General features: G+C 54.5%; 1 protein-coding gene and 1 long non-coding RNA gene across 2 annotated transcripts; both read left to right on the plus strand.

Annotated features, from left to right (window-relative positions):
* The first annotated feature begins 5,131 nt into the window (after window positions 1-5,131).
* Window positions 5,132-6,779, plus strand: LOC142821058 (uncharacterized). Its single transcript, XR_012898094.1, has 3 exons — window positions 5,132-5,258; window positions 5,385-5,423; window positions 6,490-6,779. It is a non-coding gene; the product is annotated as an uncharacterized LOC142821058 (long non-coding RNA).
* Window positions 6,780-8,191: 1,412 nt separating this feature from the next.
* On the plus strand, window positions 8,192-21,322 carry LOC142821384 (junctional adhesion molecule B-like). Its single transcript, XM_075912294.1, has 7 exons — window positions 8,192-9,208; window positions 10,147-10,434; window positions 13,468-13,773; window positions 15,062-15,391; window positions 16,994-17,095; window positions 17,554-17,675; window positions 18,453-21,322. The coding sequence occupies exons 1-7, from the start codon at window positions 9,064-9,066 to the stop codon at window positions 18,597-18,599; spliced, it is 1,440 nt and encodes a 479-aa protein (XP_075768409.1). The 5' UTR covers window positions 8,192-9,063; the 3' UTR covers window positions 18,600-21,322.
* The last annotated feature ends 36 nt before the right edge of the window (window positions 21,323-21,358 follow it).

The raw sequence follows: 21,358 nt of genomic DNA on the forward strand, positions 1-21,358 counted from the left end.
GGATCAATGGGGCAGATCCCAGCAGGATCAACGGGCCGTAGCTCCCCAGTGGGTGTAAACCAGTGTCACGCTAGGGAGGTTCACTCACTGAGACCTGGGGCTACCCCTGGAAATTAACCCCCCAGAAAAAGCTGCTCCAGCCCCTCCCAGCAGCACTGTGCTAGTATACATTTAGGGATACCTCTGGATACCAATGGAAACCTGCCAAAAATACATGGTGATGAATCTTGTCGAGCCATATACTACTCTGAAGTTTTGGGATGGGGTCTAGATTCCCAGTAACTTCCCCATCAAACAGCAGAAAAACAGGATCTTACCTTTACTTTGACGGGAACGGTGCTCCTATTCCCAGATGATACTTTTAACTCACTCCTGGGTGATGCTCAGTCTGTGTGTCTGGCCCTGAGCCATCTGTAGAAGCTCAGGGAGAGAGATCCCCCTTTACAAACAGACCCACACTGAGGGTCTGTGTCTAGACTGGCATGATTTTGCCCCAAAGCGGCCTCTTTTGCGCAAAATCTTGCCGCCTGTCTACACTGGCCGCGAGTATTTGCGCAAGAACACTGATCTTGTACTGTACAAAATCAGTGCTTCTTGTGCAAATACTCTGATTCTCCCGCTCAGGGATAAGCCCTCTTGCACAAGTATTCTTGTGCAAGAGGGCCAGTGTAGACAGCATCGTTAATTTCTTGTGCAAGAAAGCCTGATGGCTAAAATGGCCATAGGAGCTTTCTTGCGCAAGAGAGTGTCTACATTGGCACGGATGCCTCTACATGCCAGTGTAGAGACTTTCTTGCGCAAATACTTTTAATGGAAAAACTTTTCCATTAAAAGTATTTGCACAAACTCTTACCAGTTTAGACGCAGCCTGGGAGTGTAATGAAGAGGTGGATACTCAGTCTCTCTGGCCCTTCCAGCCTTTATTCCTCTGGCATTGTTTCCTACTGTATTTGGAGATCAGAGAATTTAATTGTTAGATCCCAGCGGTCTACATTTTACTAAGAAGAACAGCACATCCCTTAGAATGAAGACCGAGAGTTCGCCTACCATTGGACTTAGAATTAGGGTTAACGGTAGAGTGATACTTCAGGGTTTGGATTCAAATGGAGAGTTCAGTTCCAGCGGTCCATCTTACGTGTAGGTTGTAATTCTCAAAGGAGGCAAAGGGTCATTAGGCACTCAGTCGTAGAATCCTTGGGTTGGAAGAGACCCGAGGAGTCATCGAGTCCAACCCCCTGTCCAAAGCAGCACCAACCCCAACTCAATCATCATTTGGGCACCTGTTTCTGTTCTAAACAACCCCAGTCTCAGTTGCTAATTAGCTAGGGTGTGGCCAAAGGCTACATATTCCACCGGTAAGGTACTTATCTCATCACCATTACTGTGGTAGTGGAGTGTCTCAGGGTATGTCTACACTACCCCGCTAGTTCGAACTAGCGGGGTAGTGTAGACATACCCTCACAGTCTTGAATGTTTCTCTTTGCAGCCCTGCTGCAAGACAAGGGAATACAGGTATCCCCATTTCACATGCAGAAAAATAAGGTGGCAACACGCAGAATTTTAATAGGATTTTGGTGCCCAGCTCCTCAGCTGTTAAATGTCACAGAGGAAGTGGCTTACAGAGCAGAGAATCCAACCCTGCTTTTGGCATATCTCAGGTCAGCGACCAAACTTCTCAGGTTGTTTGGGTTGGTAGTTCCGGATATGACTAGGTTGTGGGTAAGCAATATCACTAAGGTTAAAAGGAAAGCGCTAAGATTGTCGGTTGTGGTTATGGTTAAGATGAAGTGAAGGGTAAAATAATTCAAAGCTTGCAGAGACTTTCATGGTTCTGGGCTGGGGAAATAGAGATCTAATCACGTACAGAGAAACTTTAAGCTCCGTTTTCACCCTGGTAGAAGTCGCAGAATCACCTGCTTGCTGAAATAGATGGGTATAAGGCAGGATTTAGCTGCTTTGTTCTCCAGATCACACCCTCATTAGCCTCCCTTGATCGATCTAGAGGGCTAGTGTAGACATACCCTAAGGGATTGAAATCCATGGGAGTTGGAAAAGTCCACCTGGACCAGGTAACATGAATGGATTTATAGGTTAAGCTTCCATCGCCAACTGAATACAACTGCCTTGAAACTGCATGGCCTGAGCTCTTTTCCAGTCCTGAGATGCCACTTCCTGTTTTTTTTGGGTCTTGGAGGGCCAAAGACGGTGAACTAAAACCAAAGATACCCGGGTGCCTTCTAGGTCAGCCCTGAAAGGCCTTTGATCACTACAACTCCGCCACTCTTCAGATTTTGGTGGTAACTTAGAATCCCAGGGTGGGAAGAGACCTCAAGAGTCATTGAGTCTAACCCCCTGCCCAAAGCAGGACACATCCCTTGGCATTCTTCACTGCCTCATCGCAGGGGGGCCATGGTCTGTGTGGGTGGCGAGTTCTCTGGGCCCATGGTGCCAGGACACTGGGAATATTCCTGGCCCGCAGCCTGGTTCCAGCAATGTTTGGGGCTGGGTAGCTCCGCCAGCTTTGCCGGTGCAGCCAAAGGGAGCTGCAGGGATAGTGCACCAAGACCCCACTGCCTCTCATCCCCTAGGATCTACTGGGGGGTGCCCCAAGTAAGTGCTGCACCCCTTCCCCCTCACCCTCCCAGACCCTGCAACCTCCTTCACCTCCTTCCTAAGCTGTGCAACCCCCACACCCCATAGAACCCCCGAACTCCCACCCAGAGACTGCACCCCTCACCCCTCCTGCCACCCCTGCTGGGGACCAGGCCCGGTCACCGGGGTGTTAGTTTTGCACAAGTATGTGTGGGTCCCGTATGAAACTGCCCCCCAGATCCCACCCCAGAACTGACACTCCAGCCCCCCTCCTATGCCCTCCCACAGCCGTGCTGGTTGTGGGTGTCATGCCAGGAGCAAACACTGAAATGCAGGTGCAGAGTCGATGCTGATAACTTCAGGCACAAGGACACAGCACGCAGAGCCCAGCTGGGTACGAGCACTGCAGATCAGGACTTGTAGAATGACAGCTTCTAAGGCAACTCTGCAGAAAGCAAGTCAGCATTGTATTGCCTTGGGAACTCTAGGGTCATGGGGTGTGTGTGTTGATTTCGGGTACAGAACGTCTCCCCATCACTCTGGGGCTGGGTGGGGGACTTAGAAACCCTCCCAGCCCCCTCACTTCCTGTTCAATGCTTCCTGGGACAGAGCAGAAATGTCAAAAATTGGCTTAAATCCCCCCCTGGCTGCAACTGGACCGGGGGCTGGTTTCAGAGTCGGGGCTGTGAATGAGGGAGAGCCCAGCTGGGCTCATGAGGCTGCAGAGTCGCGGGGGCCAGACGCCCAGCTGGTGTAAGCCAGTGTAACTCATGTGCTTCTCCTTTCCCCCGGCCAAGCCCCTTGGCCCAAAGCGTAGAGGTGCCGGTCCCATGGGGCAGCTCCTCCCGCCCATGTCTGCTGTGGGAAGCAGCCAGCTGCCCTTCACGTGTCTTGCATGGCAGACACCCGTGTTATGCAAGTCACAGACCATGGCGGTGTCTGAGACAGACTGGGACTTCCTCTATGTCCATCAGAGGCGAGGGGACCATCCCCCTCTGAGCTGCTGGCTGAGCTGAGAAGCCACCTCCCAGCCCAGAGCGACCGGCTCAGCATGGTGCTGTCTCTGCTCCTGCCTCTGCTGGGTAAGTGCCCCCTCCCTCTGACTGTCTGGAGAGTCCCCCTGGTACCTCCCCTCTGCACCCCCAATCGCCTCCTTGGTGCTCTCACCCCCTCTCCTCTTTTCTCTTCCAGCCTCGCTCCAGAGTCTCCCCGGACCAGTGTCCCCTGCAGGTATCGATGTCTCCTCTACTTCCCTGTGGGGGTGGGGGTGTCTTGGGCAGTACGGGAGGGGGAATTCTCATCCTCTCACACTGCAAGGAAAGGGGGGTCTGGGTGCTACCCTTGGTGGACCCAAGCTGCCCCGTTGCCTGGCATCTCTTGTGAATCCGCCCCAGCAGCAGCTCCAGTCCAGAGGCACATCCATGGGGGAGGAAGAGTGACCCTGAGTGGTGGGTCCCAGCCCAGGCCATGGGGGAGAAGCTGCCCCATCCCCATGGGTGCTACCCAGCCCCTCATGGGCAGCCCCAGCAGAACAGCGAGGGCTGAATGGGCCATGGAGGCTGAGCTCCCCCCTCCCCATTACAATGAATGACCCTGGGCAGGGCCCATCCGTGTGGGGCTGTGTGTGTGGGGGGGGTCTCTCTACCCCAGCTCTGGGCTCCCACATGCCCAGCACTTTGCAGTGACACATTCAAAAGAGAGTCCCCTCTGACCCCCCAGGAAACTCTTCCCCCGTCCCCACTTCCCCACATCTGCCCAAACTTCTCCCCCCTCTTCCACTGCTACCCCCCATGGCAACTGTGGGGTGAACCATTTGCATCAGCTGCCCCTCACCAGCAGTAGGGCTCAGGGGTAAGTGCGGGGCTCTCTTGCTCCGTCACACCTGGCCAGATGAGAGATCCAGTCGGTGACAGGTGAGTCCTAGGCTGTGACAGCTTCCCCTGGTGCGTCTGTGCTACGGAGACACATTCCCTGTAGGGAATCCAGGATCTGCAGCCCATGGGATGAATGTTGCACCCACAGAGCAGGGCTGGTCATATCCCCTGGTACAAAGATGCCCAGACAGACACACACAGAGACACACACACATGGCTATGGAAAAGATGAGAGAGAGAGAGATGTGCATGGGGTTAGCTGGGCTGCAGTGAGGTGAGGCTGGGTTGTATTCACGTCTCTCCAGGGCTGATCTCTTGCCCCTTCTTCCTTCTCCTTGTCTTATCCTGGCCTGGGGCTGGCTGAGGGTGGCGGGGTGACTGTTTACATGAGTAGGGTGCTGGCTCTAAAGAACTTGCTGCGGGAGTAGCAGGGCGGAGCTATGTCTGTGGGGGGCAGAAGAGGGACCCTGGCTGAAGGCTTCTTTGTGGGCCCCGTCGGAGAGTTGCACGCCAGGCCATGGAGGAGAAGAGCATAACTCATCTGAACGTCTTCGCACTGGACGAGTTCCTGCACCTCCCCCGCAAGGTGTTAGTTCCTGCTCCGTCCCTGCCCCTCACTGGCAGGCCCAGGAAATGGGCAGGTCTGATACCACACACCAGTGTCTCTCCAGTCCCTGAGCTGAGCGGTGACCACACCTGAGGCTGGGACTTCCTCTGCTGAGCCAAGCACCCAGCTTCCAGCCCGGAGCCACCGGCTCAGCATGGAGCTAACTCTGCTCCTGCCTCTGCTGGGTAAGTGCCCCCCTCGGCCTCCAGCCTTTCTGTGTGTCTCTGTCTGTCTGGAGACTCCCCCAGCCCTGCCCTGTGTCCCCATCCCCTCCCCAGAGCCCTCACCCCCTCTCTGCTCTTCTCTTCCAGCCTCGCTCCAGAGTCTCCCCAGGCCGGTGTCCCCCGCAGGTAACGAGGTCTCCTGGCCTCATTGAGATGATGTCAGTGGGTGGGGGAGGGGAGAGGGGTCCTGGCAGTGGGGCCGGGGTCCTGCTCCTCTCACACTATAATATTTGGAAGTGCAAGGGGGGAATCATCCCCTGGGGCCCCCGTGTCATCCCCTGACAGCTTCGAGAGGGGGACGGGTGGAAGAGCGACGCCATCTGGTGCCTTCTGGGAGGGTCTATTTGGTGGGTCCCAGCTGAGGCCATAGGGGAGAAGCTGCCCCATTCCCATGGGGCTACCTAGCCCCTCATGGGCGGTCCCAGCAGAGAGAGTGAGGGCTGGATGGGCCATGGAATCCAAGCTCCCCCCCCCATGACACTGAGTGCCTCAGGGCAGGGCCTGTTGCTGTGGGTCTGCGTGTAGAGTGGGGGGGGGTCTCTCTGCCCCAGATCTGGGCTCCCACCGAGGGCTCAGGGCCAGGGGCACAAACCCAGCTCTACCCAGCAGAGCAGTAAAAGCAGGTTCTGCAGAAACCCCAGAGGAAATGTGATGGGTGGAAAACTCCCCCCTCCCTCCGCCACATCCGCCTGAGCTTCCTCACTTCTGTTCAGTGCCTGCTCGCCACTGCTGGGCAGGCTGGATGATCACATGGTGGGTTCTCGCTCTTCTTCCCCTAGATGGAGCCTGCGGGGTGAATGCCCTGATGGGAATGGGGTGGGGGGTTGGGTTCGATCTACTTGCGACAAGATCCCTCCCCCTCTTTTGCACCCCACTTTCCCCAGAATGGAGAGTGTTGGGATATTGGGGTCCCACATAGATGAAAGACCCTTCCACCCTCAGAATGAGCTCACCCGCTGCCACTTCATGAAGTGAGGGGGTATCTGGGGGTTCAGAGGCACAGGGAGGCTCCCATCTGGACAGGAGATCCAGTCTCTGGAGAGTCCTCCTGTCCGCATCACTGTGAGAGGTGAGCGCTCGGCTCTTCCAGCCCTTGGTGTGTCTGTGCTACGGAGACACATTCCCTGAGGGAATCCACGACCTGCAGCCCATGGGATGAATGACATTCATTGACCCTCTGTCTTTGCTTCAGATCCCCTGCCGGCCCCCACGCTCTCTCTGGAGCCAAGGTACCAGGTCTATCTCCCTGGGGAGCAGGTGACCCTCACGTGTGCAGCTCCTAGGGGTGAATTGGTTTCAGGATACAGATTCTACTTTCAACATGAAGAGCAGGGGCCCAGCACGGTCCTTGGCACTAATGTAGGAGCCCAGCTGGAGCTCACAGCTGAGAAGCGAAGGGCTGGGCCCTACACCTGTGTGTACTGGAAATGGGAATCCAGTCACGAGATCTCCTCTAGGAACAGCAGCTCCGTCTCCATCGCAGTGAGACGTGAGCCCCTGTTTTCCTGCTGTTGGGCGGGAGGTGTCTTTGGGAATCTGAAACCCGCCCCTGCACCTCAGCTTCACCCCCTGCCTGCCCAGCCTCACTGCCTGCATCTCACACACCCATGGTGGGTGTTCAGCGCAGACTGACAGGGCACTGCTGTGGGGAAGCTCACAGCACGAGGGTCCAGTCTGGGCGCTGTCAAGGGGAGCACGTCATGCTGGCTGTCAGAAAGGGGTTATGTCTCGATCGAGTTATCCTGGTCAATAACATGCCAGGATGCCCCACAGCTCATGTGTTTGGGAGGGGCAGGAGCTGCCCTGACATACTCGGCCCTGGGGATGAAAGCCCCAGTGGGCATGGATTCTTCTCTCCAGGCAGGCATGGAATCCCCTGAGAGGTACCTAGTGCCAGAGCAGTGACCAGCTGGTGCTCACAGCTGAACCAGAGACCCCCTGTCCTTCCCCTGTTGTGCCCTGGGCACCCCAGCCCAGCTAGCGGATCCCACACACAGGCCCTGCCTCTGAGGTGTAACATGTGGGCACAGGGTAGGGTGGGGGCTGAGTGAGGTGCAGGAAGTTTCACATGGAGAAGTTCCTGAGATGAATTTGAGCCGGGACCACCTGCCCCCCCCACCGCAGGTCCCTCCAGAGATCCGTCTCGGGTGGTCCCCTTCCTCTGTATCTAACCCTGACCCCTGGTTTCCAGACCCTCCTGCAGCCCTGCCTCCCCCCCAAAGCCAAGCTCACCCCGGTACCTCCCCAGGGACCCTGTTACCGTTGGAGAGCCGAGTGATGGAGGGGCCGGGTCAGACATGAGATTGGGGTGCAGAATCACATGGGGGGCGGTGGAATATCAGGAGACATTTATTTCTCTGTGAGAATCCCCCTCTTGCTCCATCCAGGCAGTAGCAGCCTCCTCCCCTGCATCTCCTCCTCTCGGCTCCCTGAGTCCCTTGTCCTTCAGTGAAATATCACCCATGGTCTTTTCCGGGGCCCCAGCAGCCCCCACCTTCTCCCTGAGCCCCACACACCAGCTGTACCTCTCTGGGCAGGTCTTCACACGGAGGGTGGGTTCATCCTAGAGAGGAAAACCCAGGAGCTGGGGCTGTTTGGCGTAACACTGAGAAGGTTCAGGGGGGACTTGACCCCAGGCAGGCAGCTCCCATCTGGGGATAGAACTTGGCAAACCAACAGCTGAATGGCACGAAGACCAGACAAGACCCAACGGGTGGGGGTTGGAGCCAGACACACTCAGTCTGGTAACGGGAGGCAGGTTTCCACAGGGACATTCCCCGGGGGATTCTCTAGCGCTGGCGATTTCTGTTACCAAGGGATGAATTCAGAGAAGCCGTGATGCAGAAGGTTGGATTCTATGGCCTTGAGATCTAGGAAAAGGGCCAAGAATGGGTGGAAGATCTCTCGGCATTGGAAAAGGTTCCAAAAAGGGCCACAAAATGCTGAGGGGTTTGGAACGGGTCCCCTATGAAGAGAGATTGAAACGACTTGGACTTTTCAGCTTAGAACAGAGGAGATGAAGGGGGACAGGATCGAGGTCTATAAAATCATGAGTGGTGTGAAAAAAGTGAATAAGGAAAAGTGATTTACTTGTTTCCAGAACATAAGAACGAGGGGTCAGCCAATGAAATGAAGAGGCAGCAGGTTTAAAACAAGCCAAAAGAAGTTTTTCTTCACACAGTGCACAGTCGACCTGTGGAACTCCTTGCCAAAGGATGTTGTGAAGAGCAGGACTTTCACAGGGTTCCAAAAAGACCTAGATTAATTCATGGAGGTTGGGTTCCTCAATGGCTACTTGCCGGGATGGGTAGGAATGGGGTCAGAGGCTGGGCGTGGGTGGCGGGGGAGGGATCACGTGAGGATTAATTGCTGTGTTCACTCCTTCTTGGGCATCCGTCATTGGCCACTGTCAGCAGACAGGACACTGGGCTGGGTGGACTGTTGGTCTGACCCAGTTTAGCCATTCTTATGTTCTCATTTGACGTGGCGCGAGGGGCTGGGGGCAGGGCAGTGAGGTGAGGCTGGTTTGTGTTCACGTCTGTCCACATCTGATCTCTTGCCCCTTCTTCTCCCACCGTGGCCTCTCCCTCCCCACTGACCCCCTGTCTCTGTTGCAGATCCCCTGCCGGCCCCCAAGCTCTCCCTGCAGCCAACGTACAAGGTCTATTTCCCAGGGGAGCGGGTGACCCTCACCTGTGCTGCTCTTCGGAGTGAATCGGTTTCAGGATACAGATTCTACTTTCAACATGAAGAGCAGGGGCCCAGCATGGTCCTCAGCTCTAATGTAAGAGCCCGGCTGGAGGTCACAGCTGAGAAGCGAAGTGCTGGGACTTACACCTGTGCGTACTGGAGACAGGGATCCAATGGCGAGGTCTCTGAGAACAGCAGCTCCGTCTCCATCACAGTGACAGGTGAGCCCCTGTTTTCCTGCTGTTGGGTGGGAGGTGTCTTTGGGAATCTGAAACCTGCCGCAGCACCTCAGCTTCACCCCCTGACTGGCCGGTCCCACTCTCTGCATCTCAGTGCATGGTGGGCATCAGGTTCCCGGCTGCTCAGCACAGACTGACAGGGCACTGCTGTGGAGAAGCTCACAGTACCAGGATCCTGGCTGGGCACTGTCGGGAAGGCACCCTCTCTTGTCAGCACAGGGGCTGGTCTCTGTCAAGTTACCCTGGCCCCCGGCAGTGCTAATATCTCGGGATGCCCCATGGGTCGTGTGTTTAGGAGGGGCAGGGATTGAACCCCCTGAGAGGTCCCTGGTGCCAGGGCAGTGACTGGCTGGTGCTCACAGCTGAGTCAGAACCCCCCATCCCTCACCCGTGCTGAGGTCTGGGCAGCTCAGCCAGTGGATCCCACACAAGGCCCTGCCCCCTTCGGTGTAACATGGCACAGGGCAGGGTGGGGGTTAAATGAGGAATGGAGGAGCAGGGCGTTTTCCCTGGAAACTCCACCCTCTTGGTATGAATTTGAGCTGGTAACATCTGCCCCTCTGCTCTGAGGTCCCTCCAGAGATCCCTCTGGGGTGGGCCCCTTCCTCTGCATCTAACCCTGACCCCTGGTTTCCAGACCCTCCTGCAGCCCTGTCCCTCTCCCTGAGCCCGGCTCACTCCACTACCTCTCCAAGGATGCTGTTACCGTTGGAGAGCCGAGTGATATGGGGGCAGGTGAGACATGAGATTGGGGTGCAGGGCCAGATGGGGGCGGTGGGATTTCAGAAACCATTTATTTTTCTGGAGGAATCCCCCTCTTGCTGCATTCAGGCGGTAACAGCCTCCTCCCCTGCGTCTGCTCCTCTTGGCTCTCTGAGTCCCTTGTCCGTCAATGTAATGTCACCCGTTGTCTCTTCCAGACACCCCAGTCCCCACTCTCTCTCTGAGCCCCTCAAACCAGCTGTACCTCTCCGGAGAGTCCGTTCAGCTCACGTGTTCGGCTCCCAGTGACAATGGGGCAGTTACAAGTTTTCAGTTCTACAAGGACAGGGAAAGCATATTCCTACCCAGCAGCAGCTACTCCAACGTGAAGAACTTGGAACTGAGGCCAGGGCACTCCGGGTCGTACACCTGCCAGTACTGGACAGACGTGTCTGGGCGGAAGATCCAGACTGAAGAGAGTCCCTCTGTCCCCATCACTGTGACAGGTGAGTGCTGGGTTGTCCCTGCTTCTGCTGGTGCATTTGTGCTATGGGGACACGTTCCTTGTGGGGACCTAGGACCTGCACACAGAGCAGGGCTGATCACCTGCTCTTGTACAAACACACACACACTAACACACCTGTCTGCTGAACGACTGTGTGATGGGAGGGGTTGTTCTGCATTGGCACATCGGGGGTTTCAAAATTCTCCCCCTCATCAGGGGAAAGGGCTGGGGCTGGGAGCCAATCAAAAGCAGGCTAGAGTCAGCCAATCAGAGCCCTTATGGGCTGGATACAAAGGCAACTGGTCAGGGGACACTTGCATCTAGACTACAAGCCTCTTTCGAAAGAGGCTTTTTTGAAATTATCTTTCGAAAAAGCCTCTTTTGAAAGAGACAGTCTAGGCTGCAAGCAGATTTTTTGAAAAAGCAAGGCGCTTTTTTGAGAGAGAGTCTAGATGCTCTCTTTGAAAAAAGCACAGTTTGCATTCAATAGCGCTTTTTTTCGAAAGAGTACTTTGGAAAAAAGGCGTTATTTCTTGTAAAATTAGGTTTGCCATGATCGAAAAAACTATCACGTTGTTTTGATTTAGTTTCAAAAGAACGCAGCTGCAGTGTAGACGCAGGTGAAGTTTTTTCGAAAAAAGGCTACTTTTTTGGAAAAAACCCTGTAGTCTAGACACACTCACACACAGTCTCTCTGCAGCCCTGGAGGGAGATTGGTTGAGCTGGCCGCTGGTAGCGGTTCCTTGGACAGCTCCATGTTGGGGACAGGCAGGGGGAGCCAGGGAACATCAGTACCTTGGACAGCGCCATGCTGGGGGCAGGGAAGGGGAACCAGGGAACAGCGGTACCTTGGACAGCACCACGCTGAGGGCAGGCAGGTGAGCTGTGGGGGTGGTGGCGGAGCTCTGGCCTGGCTCACTCCAAGACTGAGGGCCCAGCCACAGGGGCCTGAGGAGATCCTAGGGCTGCATGTCCAACTCCCCTTACCAATTCAGTTTGCCCTGGGAGGATCCGTCCTGTCCCAGTTCTGCTCCTGATGCCCCTTTGTGACATAGTGGGGGGGGGGGGAACTTGCTGGTTTCTATGGGTCTGTGGTAACCCTCACTGGCTGCCGCCGGTACCACAGCCCAGAAGGACAGGGATGGGTCACTATGCAAAGGGATCTCTCAACCGGTCCGACCAGCTAACCCCCATGGAGAGGAATAAAGGAAGGTGGGAGGCTGTCCTGGTGGGGGGGGGCAGGGCTGGAGGAGAGTTAGTTAGTTTCTGTCTGGGAGCATGGAGGAAGCAGCCTCAGCAACAGGCTGGGGGGTTTAGAAGCCGGACCCCCCCATATCAAGGGGGGCTGAGGCATCCTAGGCCTGCCCTGTAACCTGATGACATCTGTGCTGTGCTGTATCCTGGAGAAGCAATAAACCACCTCTGTTCTACTGGCTGGCGGAGTCATTTCGGGGGTGCAGGAGACGGGGGACCCCCAATGCGCTGTCACACCCTTGTCCCTACTGAAAAAGGCAGATCGTCTCTGCGACTCCTGCCCTTGTCTCTGAATTGCTCCTTGGCACAGTCTGGGTCCCACCCATCCTGCCGTTTCCTGCCTGCGTGGGGTGGGGAGTGGCTGACTGAGGGTTAGCAGGAGGGAGGGCAGTTCTCTGAGGTGTAGGGAGCAGGCTGTGGGGTGGGGGTAGGTTGCAGAGACTGAGGGAGCTGGAATTTGTCCCGCCACATGGAGGGCGGGTCCATCTTAGAGAGAGAAAGTCCGGGAGCTGGAGGAGTTTAGCATAATAGTAAGATGGTTCCAGGGAGACTTGACCCCAGTCGAGCAGCTCCCATCTGGGGAGCAGAACCTGCACAACCAACGGCTCAATTGCACAAAGACCAGACACCCCCGAACAACTGGGCACTGGAGCCAGACACACTCTGGATGGAAACTTGGGGCAGAATTTCAGTGTGGGGAAACTAACCCCTGGGGCTGTGGGAGATTCTCCAGCGCTCTCGATTTCTGAATGAACCGGAATGTGTTTCTCAGGGATCCTCTCTAGAGGGACCAGTTCAGGGACTTCCCAGGTACTAGGTGACTCCATGAGCACAATGGGTCCTTCTGGCCTTGCGACCAGAATGAGAAGGGTCTGTGCTTCATTTGCCGTGGTGTGTGGGGGTAGGAGCAGAGCAGTGAGGTGAGGCTGGTTTGTGTTCACGTCTGTCCACATCTGATCTTTTGCACCTTTTCCCTTCTCCTCATCCCATCCTGGCCTCTCCTTCCCCGCTAACCCCCTGTCTCTGTTGTAGATCCCCCAGGAGCCCCCACTCTCTCCCTGGAGCCTGGCTACCGAGTCTATCTCCCAGGGGACCAGGTGACCCTCACGTGTGTAGCTCCTCGGGACACTTGGGCTTCAGGATACAGATTCTACTTTCAAAACCAATGGCAGGAGCTCAGCACGGTGCAGCATTTCAATGCAGGAGCCCAGCTGTTGCTCAGGGCTGAGAAGGGAAGGGCTGGGTCCTACATCTGTGCATACTAGAGATGGGAATCCAATCGCGAGATCTCCTCCACAAACAGCAGCTCCGTCTCTATCACACTGAGAGGAGAGCCCCTGTTTTCCTGCTGTTGGTTGGGAGGTGTCTTTGGGAAACCAAAACCCACCCCAGCACCTCAGCTGCACCCCCCGTTTCACTCCCTGCATCTCACACAGTCCGCGGTGGTTCCCTCCTGGCCCTGCATTGGTGTGAGGGGGGAACATCAGAGACCCTGGTTCCCTCCAGCTCTGCATTCCAGCCCTTCTCCTCCCAAAGGCCCTCAGCTCCTCACGCTGGGTCACCTGTACAGGGCTTAGTGCATCCACCCTGGCACCCTCCAATGGCGCAGCTGCTGAGGTTTGCAGGGACCAGAGCTGTGCAGAGGGGCTGGGCTGCAAGGGGAAAAGGGGGGGCTGGGAGAACCTCTGAGTGGGACCGGCTGAGGGCCGGGCTGGTAGAGTTTATGCGAGTGGGAGCTGCTTCCTTAGAGTTCTCTGCTTCCTCCCTTCCCCCATTCCAGATCACCAGTCTGCTCCCAAACTCACTCTGAGCCCACAACACCGCATCCTCCTACGTGGGGAATCTGTGACCTTGATGTGCTCTGCTCCCCGCAATGCCACTGTGTCCGGCATCCGGTTCTTCAGGGATGGTCAGGGAATCAGCTCTGGAGAGCTCCAGCGGGCTCAGAACAGTGTGAACGCCTCCATTCAGCTGTCGAGTGTGTCTGAGTCTCATGCTGGCGAGTACAGATGTGATTACTGGGAGATGGAGTTGGAGCGAGAGATCCCATCGGAGAGGAGCAAAAACATCACTATAAAAGTGATTGGTGAGTCCCCTGGGTGCTGCTGTTTGCTGCCCAGTGGCCGGGTCTCTCTGCCTCATAGACCAGCTGTGGCACAGCCCAGTTTCCCAGGTCTAGGTCGGGTCACTGTGTGTTTCAATCCCCGTCTGGTCAGTGTCACTCCCTGGGTCTGTGGTTCCTATTGATCCTTTTGGGGGCCCATCGGGGCTCCCCTCCAGCATCTACATTTGACAATTTGGGGACATTTTGTTAAACCAACCCAAATCTGCCCCATCTCTGGTCTCTCTCAGGCCATGGGGGGTTGGGAAGCTCAACTGCAGGGAGAAGTTCCCAGCCAATCAGCAAGAGGGCAGCACTGGGGTTAGATCCTTTCTTTGCCTCCAGCCCTAACACTGAATCTATCCTCACCAGGAGATGGAGCATTTAATGGCATCTTACCCATTCCCCCTGCCACTCGCAGTATGACAGAGAGGAGCCGTCCCCTGTTTCCTACTGGGCCACGTGGTCATGGAGCAGGGTTGGGGCACAGTGAGGTGCAGGGATGCAGGGAATGTCCCATGAAAAAGTCTCCACCCCCCTCTAATTCCTAAGATGAAGGTGACCTGGTCACATCTGCCCCTCCCCCACCACATCCATCCTGAGATCCCAGCTGGATGTAACCCTCTGACACTCCCTCCCACCCCCGGTGTCCTGATCTCCCATCATACTTCCTCCCGCAGCTTTCCTCCCTCATACACCAGCTGCCCCAGAGGTCACAACTCGGCAGAATCCAATTCAACATGGTGGATGGATGGAGCATCTCTGAGGAGAGCTCATTTGGTGTCTGATTCACTCACCTCCTTGAGGGCTCCTCTGTCCTACACCTGCCCCACTAGTCAGGGCATCCAAGCAGGGAGTAGCCAGCCCCTCTCGACCAGCCTCGCACAGATCTAAGTACCTAGAATGGTTTCTAGCTGGGCCACCCAGCTGCCAGCCCGTCTGGGGATCCACAGGTGCTCTGAGCCCTCCCTGTGTGCAGAGGGCTCCATGGATATTGGGGGGGATGGGGGCAGTGGCAGTGGAGGTGTGAGAGAAAAGGAGTCACATCTTGGTGTCCTTGGCCACCCTCTGACCCGACATCCCAGCCTGAAAGCAGCAACCCGCACCCCTAGCTCGGCTCTCGCTCATTTTGGTGGGCAGCCCCTCGGCATCATGAATTGAAGGAAGAGGCTCATAGAGAGAACCCAACTCAGCTGTAAATACACTGAATTCTGGGCACCATCCCCTCTTCCTCCTGCCCCTACTGACCCCTCTCCTTTGCTGCTCCCCACAGATCCCCCTCCCCAGCCGGTGCTGAGCGTGGATCCCCCATCTGGAGTACTGAGCGAAAGGCTCCCCCTGCTCTTCACCTGCACGGTCCCTGGGAGTGCGAGAGATTGGAGGTTCCACTTCTACAAGAATGGAGACAAATTTGACCCTGGGGACATGGGGTCTGAGCGCAGCACCTCGGAGCCCACCAACAGCTTCAGGAACATCTCTGTGCTCAGCATCACACGGGCTGGTCCCAACAACACTGGGGAATTCACCTGCGGGTATGAACAGAAGGTCGGCAAGAGGTGGATCCTGTCCCTCAGGAGCCAGGCTGTGACAGTGACTTTGTCAGGTGAGACGTGTCTAATGTCTTCCTCCAGCTCTTTTGGGGCTTCTCACCACCCGGTCCTGCTGGGCCAGCTCCCCGTTCCCCCCCCCAGGCAAGGCTCCGGGCTGAGATCCCCCCCCCCCCGAGAAGCAGGACAGACACTGAACCTCTTCAAGTCAAGGAAAATCCTGTTTAAAGCCCGGTTTCCTGGGGTAGCACTCCCCAGATGGGATCAGAACCCCACATGAATTATTCTGGGTGAGCCCCCTTTAGCAACGTGCACACCAATTTCTCCCACGTGTAACAATTACACTGCTCTTGATAGAAAATGAAAGTGATTATATTAAGTGGAAACAGTAGCATTGAAGTGGTAATGAGTGAGAACAGGCAGAGCAAAGTAGATTACAAACTGAATATAACTGAAAATATTATGCTAACTCTACAACTAAAATCTCGGTACAAACTTATCACAAACTCACCGTAAAACTGTTTGGGTATGTCTACACTAGCTCGTTAGTTCGAGCGAGGTAGGCAAATGAGGGCAACCGGAGTTGAATGAGGAGTAATGGTGGTTCGAATTAGAATCTTTAATTCGAACTACCTGCTCCGTGCCGTGTGTAGCCATGGGCACGGAGTTCAGACTAAGGGGGATTTAAAAATGGCAGCGCCCGGGAACATGGAAATGAAGCCCGGGATATTTAAATCCCGGGCTTCATTTGCAACTCCGGTTGCCCTCATTTGCCTACCTAGCTTGAACTAATGAGCTAGTATAGACATACCCTTCCTTTTCCAGCCAATCCTTGAAACTAGGGTCTCCCTCTCCTTGGGGTCTTTGCTTCATTGTCTTGGGTGTGCCACACTAGCCAGACACAGAAAAGACCTGCTAATTTTCTCTTGTTTTGAAGCTGCCACTTTGGGCAGGAATTGTGTTTCAACTTTCCACCCTTCCATTGGTTGCTCAGCTCCTACTAGATGGGATGGACACATAACTCCCTCAGACCAGCTACTTATAAGAGTTAGAGGACAAAGGGGATCAATTACAGTGGGTCATCTAGACACGGAGGGTAACACACTGGGTGATTTTCCCTTGCACATTTAAAACTGTAAAGCAGTCCACACTCCACATGTTTAACATTACACACAAGGGTGATACATGCACCAAAATAACATAAACAGGCTCAGCAGATTAAGACATGAAGATTGATCGGTCACGTCAGGCAATTTGTCCAAAGTATGTTTGAGTTACATATATTTGTGTTCCTACATCCATTCCACAAATCGGGGGTGGGGGGCGGAGGGTCCATCACACTCTTAAGGGTGTGAGTGGACTTAGCCCCTCAGTGCCCATTTTGGAGATGGGGAATGGAGGAAAAGAGGAGAAAAATTTGCACAGGTGACGTGTGGTTTGTCAGGGAATTGAAACCCCACAGCCATTGTCTAAAACCAGCCCCATAACCCCTTCGGATTGAGGACCAGTCTGGTACAGATGGAATGTTCCATAGTCAATGTAGGGAGGGGTTGTCACAGCAACTTTGATCCCATGGTGGATTCTTCTGAGGGACTCTGACCTTTTCTGAAGGCTGCCGGGCTGGTCTCATTTGCCTTTTTCCTTTGCACCATGTACAGCCTCACCCAGTGTCCGTGATATTCTGCTGGGAACTGGTGGCGTCTTGCTCCTGATCGCAGCCCTGGCTGCTCTGCTCTGCTACTGCCACAGGAAGAAGAGAGGTGGGTGAAAGGAGGCGAGAGGCTGGGATCTGCCACCTGCGCCTCAGATCTGGTCTGGCCAGAACTATTCAGTAGTAATCAGGGTAAAGAGTTTAAAATATTCACAACCACAGAGGATCCTACCGTGGTGCAGTGTGGAAACCAAATCGATCTCTATATTTCATAAATGTCTGTCTGTCTGTGAGTGTTTTTGTTCAAGAACGCCTCCTCAACTGTAAGAGCCAGGACCTCCTAACTTCATATGAAGCTTCCTCCTCTGCTAACTGAAAGCAGGGCCAGGTTGTAGCTGTGCCAGGAACAAAAGGAAGTGCTGGGAATGGGGAAATATGTATTTAAACAAAGTGACTGTGGGCACGAAGCTGAGTTTGCGTCGTTGGCTCAAGGTCATGTCCTGTAGCTGGGTATTTCCTCAAGGTCTGTCCCCACCTCATCTCCCTTCTTCTGTGGTTCTCTGCTAGTTCCAAAGACTCCGAAAAGCACGGCTGGATCTGCCCTTGGAGAACGCACCAGGAACCTGGATCCAGGCCATGACAGCAAGGGATCAAAAGCCATGGGTGCTGGAGCGGAGCAGATGGAGCAGGTAACATGACTGCATTGATACACTAAGGTCAAGAGTCAGCAGAACCCAACCTCTACAAGTCCACAGCTCCTGAATGTTTTGCCCAGGCCTGAGATATTGCTGCCTCTCTAGGCTCTGGCTGTCAGAAAACAGCCACTAGGAGATACTGCCCAGAGTTTGTTCATGCAGGAGGAAGGGCTGGGAATTGGCCATCCCTTTCCACAAACCTCCACTGAATCACAGACGTGAAGGGCAGAGAGGGAACCTAAAGGGGTCATCAGTTCTTCCCCCTGTGCTGTGGTAGCGTTACTTCAACCTGGACCAGACCAGCAGGTACTTGGCCTATGACAGAGGTTTCCCAATATCCCCAGGTCACTTGTTCCAGAGCTTCACTGCCCTTAGAGGTAGAACATTTCTTGTGACATCTCACCGAAATCTCCCTTGCTGCAGACTACACCCATTCTGCCTGAACTTCAGCAGACATAGAGAAAAATTAATTCTCATCCTCTATAACATTGGCTTAGCAGGTGTCTTTCATGTCCCCCGTCAGCCGTGTCATCTCCAGACTGAACACGCTCTGATCTGGACCCCCCCAATTTGCCCCATCTTCCTAAGTGTGGGATGCACAGAACTGGGCACGTCACTCCAGCTGTAGCCTCCCCAGTGCAGAGTAGAGCAGGATAATTATCTCCCAGGTCTCTTCCTGTTCAGACACCCAAGAATGCAAGTGGCCTCTTTCTCAGCTACAGCCTCGATGCTCCCCTCCCTCCTCACCATTTCTCTTCTCTTCCTCAACAGGGTTCAGACGTCACCTACGCGCTCCTAGTTCTCCCAACCTCTCAGGCCCACAAGACCCTGTCGAAAAACAAAGCCAAGCCCGCTGAAGATGAACATGTGGTGTACAGCAAGGTGGTCACAACCCGCACCCAGAAAGTAGCTAAATAAGAGGGGAATCCCTCTCTCTATTCCTCATCTTCTTCCCCTCCTCAAACATTCACATCCTGAACCCTTCATATCCCGATAGCCCTTGTACGGCATGTACCAAAGGGCTCACCCAAGTCACTGCTGTCGGAATATGTAGCCAACCAACATCTTGCCAGGTATCATGGAAAAACTTGTCACCCCCTGGTCATGAATACCACTGTGTGATGTGTGTATGGGTTGTGTTGAAAGGGTTACCCATGTAGCTAGAAATATGTTATGAAGGTATTTCAAAGACTAGCCAGCCGCGAACACATGAATGTGGGTTTACGAGTTCATGTGGCTCAAGTGAACTGGCAGCAAAACAACACCACCGCCTTTAAGAAGGGGGGGCTGTTCATACTGGTTGCTCCCCCAGGTAACAATTATGTACACTGGGTTTGATAGAAAATGAAAACGGTTTTATCAAGCACAAGTAGTAGGACTGAAATGGCAAGAAGTGAGAACAGTCCGAGCAAAGTACGTTACAAATCAAAAGAAAGTAAATTGCTTGGCTAATTCACCCTGAAACCTCAGCACAAACTTTTTCAAACTCACCCTCAAACATCTTTTCCAACTGCTCCTTCAAACCAGGGCTGTCTTCTTTCCCTGGTGTCTTCTGCAATTTTTCTTGTGGTGCAGCCCAGCCCAAAGACCAAGCCCGCTGCTTTCCTTTTTGTTCTGAAAGAACTGAGGCCTCTCCCGACCAACCACGGCTCTGACATAAGGACCAAAGAGATTGTTTAACAGTTGCTCATCAAGACTTTGAGGGTAACACCCTCGACGTCTCTCATTCACATATTTGAAACCCACAAAACATTCCCCACTCCATAGGTGTCATTTTACACACAAAGATAATACGGACATCACAGGAAGATAAACTGAATGAGCAGATCATGACCTGAAGGTTGATGGGTTACGTTAAAAAATTTGCTCAAAGACCTTGGCTGTGTGAGTGTCTGTTACACATCTCTCTCAAGACAAGGCAGGACACAGGGTGAACTGGAGCCCAGAGGATTGATGGCCCTTCATTGTGCCTTGTTTTTGTCTTCCAAATTCTGCAAGTGGCCTCTGGGGTTTGTCCTAAAGGGATATTGAACAACAGCGCAAGTCCAACACCCTCCCTCTCTGAGACATGCCTTTGTCTGAAGGGTCACGATGGCGCGTTCGCTCTGCTCCTCTGGTGTCTTCTCTCCAGGCGGCCACCGGAGAGTATGGGAACCAGGGCTCCTGGGTTCTACTCATGGCTCTGGGAGTAGCATGGACGTTAACACCTTGGGGCAGATTGGCATGATCCAGTGAGGGCTGGCTGCCTCTAGCCATGTCCCTTCCACCTCACCTTTTCGGGGGGCCCAGAGGTGAGCTCTTCCCACACTTTTCCCAGGGCATTGTGAAGTCTGTGACCAGCCCTGCTGTGTGCTAGCAACTCACTTCCCGTTCACTTATGAATTTCCTCAGCATAACCACTGTGGACCCATCTTGATCCTAGGATGCGCAACAAGGACTTTTAAGCCAGCAGCTGTAACATCTCTGCTAGAGCCTGCACCGAGGACTGGGAGATTCAATGCATGTAACGTACTATCCTTTAACAACCTTACTCTCATGCTTTTCTTTATTGTAGTAATAAACCTTTAGATGTTAGATGCTGAAGGATTGGCTCAGCGTGATTTGTGGGTAAGGTCCAGAGGGTAAATTGACCAGGGATCTGTGGCTGGTTTCTTGGGACCGGACAGAACTTGTTCAGGGTAGGTGGGATTGGGTTCTAGGACCCCTCACCTGTATATGAGGCCCGGGGCCATCTGGGGCACGGATATTGCTGGGGTGCTGGAGGGGTTTTGCTCGTGAGGCTTCAGGCAGGCTGCTGAAGTGCTCTGAGACTGGTATGTGGCCTAGTTGGGAAGGCCTCCAGTCTGCGGGCTGGAGAGAGTGGCTGAGTGGACGCCCTCAGCTGTGCCCAGACCTGGCCTGGTCTGTCACAGTGGGCCATAGCTCAACTGGGGTCAATGGGGCCAGACCCCCTGTGGGAGTAACTCCTGGGAGGTTCCTTTACACCAGCCCCTCTCCCTGGCACTGCATTGACTGTCAAAATTGAGACCAAACTTGTGAGAAGATGGGAAAGTCAGCCCTTCCTTACCTTGCAACACTGCTGCCTGGCCAGCCACCAAGGAGAGCAGGGGATTTCTTCTGCCTCTTGCTGAGGGGAGGGGCCTGTTCCCCTCCCTGTACCCCAATGAGGCTAGTGACTCAGCCAAGAACTCAGCTCCCAGCCCAGAGCGGCTGGCTCAGCATGGTGCTAACTCGCTTCCTGCCCCTGCTGGGTTAGGGACCTCTCTTTGCTCCCCATCCCTCCACTGCCTCTACCCACAGCCCATCCCTGGAGCTCTCACCCCTTCTGTGCTCTTCCAGCCTTTCTGCAGGTTCTCCCCAGGCTGGTGTCACCCTCAAGCAATGAGGTTTCTTGTCCCAGCTGAGATGCCCCCGGTGGGGAGGAGGCATCTTCGCACACCCTGAAACTTGGCATTATAAGGGAGAGGGGATGTCTGGGGTTCCCGTGTTCTCACCCAGGGTGGGTCAGGCCACCCCTTAACAGGCGTCCTATGGAACTTGCTGCAGGAGTAGCAGGGCGGAGCTATGTCTGTGGGGGAAGAATCGACCCTGGCTGAAGGCTCCTTTGTGGATCCCTTTGGAGAGTTGCACCTTAGGCCGTAGAGGAGAAGAAGAGCATAACTCATCTGAACGTCTTC

This window comes from Pelodiscus sinensis, chromosome 30, assembly GCF_049634645.1.
Source record: "Pelodiscus sinensis isolate JC-2024 chromosome 30, ASM4963464v1, whole genome shotgun sequence".
Classification (NCBI taxonomy): domain Eukaryota; kingdom Metazoa; phylum Chordata; order Testudines; family Trionychidae; genus Pelodiscus; species Pelodiscus sinensis.